This window comes from Thermobia domestica, chromosome 7 (genome assembly GCF_964235325.1).
Source record: "Thermobia domestica chromosome 7, izTheDome1.hap1.1, whole genome shotgun sequence".
Lineage (NCBI taxonomy): Eukaryota > Metazoa > Arthropoda > Insecta > Zygentoma > Lepismatidae > Thermobia > Thermobia domestica.
Genome location: NC_137460.1, coordinates 280781234 through 280786588, shown reverse-complemented (window position 1 = coordinate 280786588; position 5355 = coordinate 280781234). Strand labels below are relative to the sequence as shown.

At 36.8% G+C, this 5355-nt stretch overlaps 1 protein-coding gene across 1 annotated transcript; it reads right to left on the bottom strand.

Moving 5' to 3' along the window:
• Window positions 1-1696: 1696 nt before the first annotated feature.
• Window positions 1697-4570, bottom strand: LOC145689760 (uncharacterized). Its single transcript, XM_081763960.1, has one exon. It carries the CDS (start codon window positions 4568-4570, stop codon window positions 1697-1699), a length of 2874 nt encoding a protein of 957 aa, XP_081620086.1.
• Window positions 4571-5355: the final 785 nt, after the last annotated feature.

The following is a 5355-nucleotide window of genomic DNA, read 5'->3' as shown; positions in this document are numbered from 1 at the left end:
CCTTAAAAGACGCTGAAGTCTTTCAGTGATTCAGTCATGATTAAATGCTACGCAGAGATAGGAAAAACAAAAGAAAGAAACCTGTAGGTTTTGCTTTTCTTCCTTTTTATATAACTATGAAATGGAATTCAGAAGTTTGATCTTGTATACAACAGCCTGTCCGCCCACACAACACCGTGATTATTGTTCAACGTACGTGCTTGCGCCTTATATAAACCGACACAAACACCTTAAATGTAGTCTTCGCAGCAGCACAGAACATTTATCAGGAAACCTTTTTCACTCATGTGAAAAGCAAGAACAAATGTTTGAGTAATGTAGAAGAACAAAAATTGTAGTGTTAGTTATACCTTCACTAAATAAAATGAAAATGCTAGAAATAATGTTCATAAATCGTGGATTCTATTAGGGTCTTAACTTGTGGGGGGCAGGAGAGCAATTTCTCCCCCAGGGAAGCTCCCCGCCGTTCGAGGGGGATTCAATTGAAGACAAATATTTTTGAACCATATACTATACGAACATGAAATTATAAATGAAGTATCAAACCGGTTCACTATATTACATAAACAAAAATGAGTCGTAGGCCAATTTCAGTTTAAAAAAAACTCCCTATTAGTAGTAGCCCTAGAAGTTATATTTATTCGTACGTCTTTGAGATATGTCAATATTGTCCCTTAATTAATTAGTCATGTATGGAACAGGCCCAGGGGGATAACTATTGGCCCCGCAAACCTTGCCGTGCAAGAGGGTCCACAGGCTCCAGGAGGCCCACAAAGAGCAAGAGAAAGATGGAAAAAGGGGGTATTTTCGAATTTTGAGGGAGGGCCCACGGGATGTTTTTCTAGTGGGCACAAATATTAATGCTTACCACCCCCCTCCCGAAAAAAATCTAAGTTACGGCGGTGGGCTGTATTGATGTTCAATTCACCATACGAATGCAGGTCAGTCGTTTCTTCAGAAAAATATTCCGAGGTGCACTGCTGGTGGTATTCTATTTATTATTATGTTATAGACGTATTTCCGAATTCCCTTCAGAGAAAAGCGTAACACATAATACGATCTAGACTTTCAATAGTTCAACGTTCTCTGTTCTACCGGCTTCCTAAACTAATACAACGAGATGTCGCATACACCCATTGACTTATTTAATTCTGAATCTGCATATAACTCTGCACTACGACGTCATTTTAGTGGATAAAGTTTAGTCAGCTATTGCCTACCTTTCTTGTTATTATTTACAAGTTGTTATTTTTATTATTTTTGCTATTGTCATTATATTATTATTATTATTATTATTATTATTATTATTATTATTATTATTATTATTATTATTATTATTACTAATAGTAATAATGATAATAATAATAAACATATTGTATTTTTTGCATACACAAGATATTATCTAATATTTAAACAGCATTGTTTGAATATTAATTAACAAAATAAAGTCACAAAAGAATTATAGGAATTAAACAAATAGTTGAAAATAGACTGACAATAATTATGACAATGAAATTTCACTTCCAAAAATAAAAATTATTATTAAACATAAGTTCAAAACTTATTTATATTCAAATCTTCTGCTTCCATCTTATTAAATATTAGTTAATGAAATCTATAGCCTATAAATAAAAATGAAAAGATTCTACTTTCTTCAGATTGTCTTCAAGTTCTCCTTATGCCAGTTTAAAGTGTTCTATCTAAGGTAAAAGATTTCTTCACGCTTATGGGAAGAAGGGAAGGAACTCAAAATACTGACAGCATTGCCTTTTTGTATGGCTATGCTTACGCGTTGCTGTAAAAATTGATTCCTTCTAGGGTCTCCTGTTTTTGCTGTCAGACTTGCTCCTAGTTCTTTCAAAAAATCCATTGCTTCTTTGCTGAAGACACCTGTTGTTTCGGTAGCAAAGGCTATAAAATGATGGTCTTCTTTAAGTTTAGAGTATTTTGAGTGTTTGCGTGAACAAGCCGCTTCCGCTGCACTCCCTGCTTTTATACTCGTGGATTGTAGATAAGATGGAACAAACGTATCCACACATGTGACATCCCAGACTAATCTTAGACCCTTTTTCCACGGAATTAATGTTATTCCGTCTGGCCGTTTACCATCGTTCCTGAACATTCCTGGAGGTTCTAATATACTCGGAAAGTCGATGCTTGCAAGAGTTCTTTTGATTATGTTGTTTAATTCGCTATGACGTGCAAATCTTCCTCCACTTTTGTTGCAGCTCAAGGCATGAAGACCTTTCTTGTCCATCTTGTTGCAGGTGCAAATAAATTCATGGCAAATATTCAGGCCTAAGCGCAATTCTATGCAGATTTTGAAAAAGTTGTCATTCAAGAATGTCCCTATGTTTATAGATGGTGTTGACTGTAGCCATGCCCCTGATTCCTTCTCTCTTAAAGCTTTGATGCGTGCACTTTCAATGTTGTTTTCAGCGACTATTTCGTGTTCGATTACCTCGTTTAGAATAATTTGATCCCATTGTTTCTGTGACTCTTTTAAAACCGAGGTTTTTCCATCGTAAATGCCTTTCCAAATTTCCAAAGCCTCTGCCAAATGGCTTATTCCCACTTCGTCAACTGGATAATTTAAAATTTTGGAAACGAGTGGCAACGCTCCGTGGCAAGAGGAAATGAAGGCAGGAAGGCATAGGTCTGAAGCCTTTCTTATGCCTAAACCACCAACTCTGATGGGAAGGCTTGCTTGAGTCCATTGCATTTCGTTGATATTGAAGTTTATTGTTGATTGTAACGCTTTCTTCAGTATGTGATCCATTTGTAGAAGTCTGGAGGGATTGACCCATGTTGGAACTGTTCGGAGAAAGTAGGTTTGTTTAGGAATGCCGAAGCAATTTTTGAGCAAAAAGAAAGCAATGTGGGCTGGTGAACTTTCTAATCGGAATGATATTCTTTTGAGGTCATTCAGGTGTTTCTCGAAATGGTATTCGATTCCTTCTTCGTGTAGTGGTGAACCCAGCAATGAGATCTCATTATTTTTCACTATTCGTATTCCGGGTAATATGTTTGGAAATTCAGATACAATTTTAGGGTCCCTTTTTTCCGAATTGAAGAAAAGTTCACATTTTTGTGGGTTTATTTGTAGACCTATTTTCTCTGAATTTGTAATTAACTTCTTTATATCTTCCAACACGGTTTGTGGTGATCCTCCAAGAGTTCCGTCATCAAGGTAGAAGACATTTAGCTCTGAAGAAAGAGAAAGGGCAATTGGATGTATTGCTAGACTAAATAACATCGGGCCTGCTGGATCGCCTTGCTGAACTCCTACACATGAGGATATTTTCCTTTCTTTGTAAAATAGCGTGGATGGATTTGCATAGCTTTGCCAAAAATATGAATAATATTGAGGAATGATTTGTTTAACTTCCTTTAAAATGATGTCTCGTTCAACTGAGTTAAAGGCATTTTTGTAATCGATTTTTAGAATGACCTTGTTCGAATTTTTATTTGCATGTATAAATGTTCGAGTGGCGTGAATGATAGCTTCACTGCCTTTTGGTGTTGCAAATCCCAGTTGATGAGGCTGTAGATACTGAGAACATTGATTGTAGACTGAGGACACTACTAACTTTGATGCCAAACGTCTCAAAACACTGCCGATGGCAATAGGTTTGATTCCCCCGTCCTTCTTCTTTAGGGCGCAGAGGTTAGCTCCAAACAGGTATGGACACACCTCTTGATTTACTCTTCCATTAAGGATGAGATTCATCAATTTCGTGATCTGACTCAAAAGAAAAGATCCTGCTTCACCTGCAGATCTCGAGATTAAGTCTTTAAGATGTTGAGGGGAAATCCCATCTATCCCAGACGCTGAGCCGGACGCAAAATTATTTATGGCTTTCTGAACCATTTCTTCATTTACGTATACAGATGAATGTTGATTAGATGGGGGGTCCGGCATTTCAAGGGCTCTAGATGGAGCCCGGTGCTTGTTCACCAGGAAGTGAAATGTTTCTTCATTGGAAGGTGCCAACGTATCATCAGAAGTTAATAATCTTAAGGCGCCTCTTGTATCAAAGTCTGATATTTTAGACATTATCCTGTTAGCCAAATCAAACTTTGGTTTCGGCCTTTTGGCTGTAACAGGAGGTGTTTCGGGCGCATGTGAATCATTAAGGTTATTTTTGATAATGTTAGTGATTGAAGTTGCAGCACGCTTTTTTGGAATTTTAAGGTGGTAGAAGGCGAAAATAAAGAGTTTCTTCCAAGTGCTGAGATCGTTTTGGTCTACACAATCAAGGATGGTTGAGGCAAGTTTGTTTGCTACAGCGCTTCTGGCTCCTCTAGGTGTTCTCTTTATTATCCATGTATTAGATTTTAATAGTGTTAATTCTTCAGAGAAATCGTTCGAATTATTTAGATCCTCTGTAGAATGCTTCCTCGATTTGTGTATATTTAAACCCTTTCTTGTAGGAAATGTTTTGTTACAGTGAGAGCAATCAAAATATTCGTAATCATTGGGATCCAGGCCTTTCTGAGATTGTAGAAGGATTTTCGTTGAAATATTTTTCTCCATTTGTTTGTTGGAGAAATTTGAATTATTCTTCATTGTTTCTTCATTGTTGGATTATTTAAACTAAGACTTGAAAGATATTGTTATTGTTGAAGAATTCGATATTTTTTAACTGACATGCAATTTAACGAATAATAATTGACATTCATTTTGCACTATGAAACAAAACACAAAATCAGCACAAAATAAAAAAAATCCACTCTGTTCCCTCAATCACCCACACAGGGCAAAGCACTGCACAAAGAAGACTGCTTCAATTACACAAAAATGCAATGAACGACAAAAGGAAGATGACACCAAACAGCAGACTCACTCCCAGTGCCTATCAGTGCCTGCAAATCATGAAATGTCCTCAGAATCACCGGAACATGTTGAATGTTAAATCAAAACACTCTCCTCACCAATAAACCACACTTTCCCACTCAAAATGAAGCAAATTCACGGAGCGGATCAAAAGCACGTCTATACCGTTTAACAATAACAATAACAATAATAATAATAAATGTTCGAACAAGTCGTTATTGTTATTTAAAATACTTTAATAATGTTATTTATTCTTTTAACCTAAATTGGTAAACTTATCTACAGCATTCAATATCTACTGCAATTCGGTGCGGATGCTGCAGGGTTAGACTCCCGTGAGAGTACAGTCCCCTTGTGTTTACCATATATTGAGGACCTCATTCACGAAAATAGCAGTATGAGATCTAAATTCAGAAATAATAACACCTGAGAACCGATGTGCTAACCAATCATTAGACTTACGAAGTTGAAGTTCTCCACCTGGCGAGCCATATATCCCCATGAGCTATAGAGCCGGA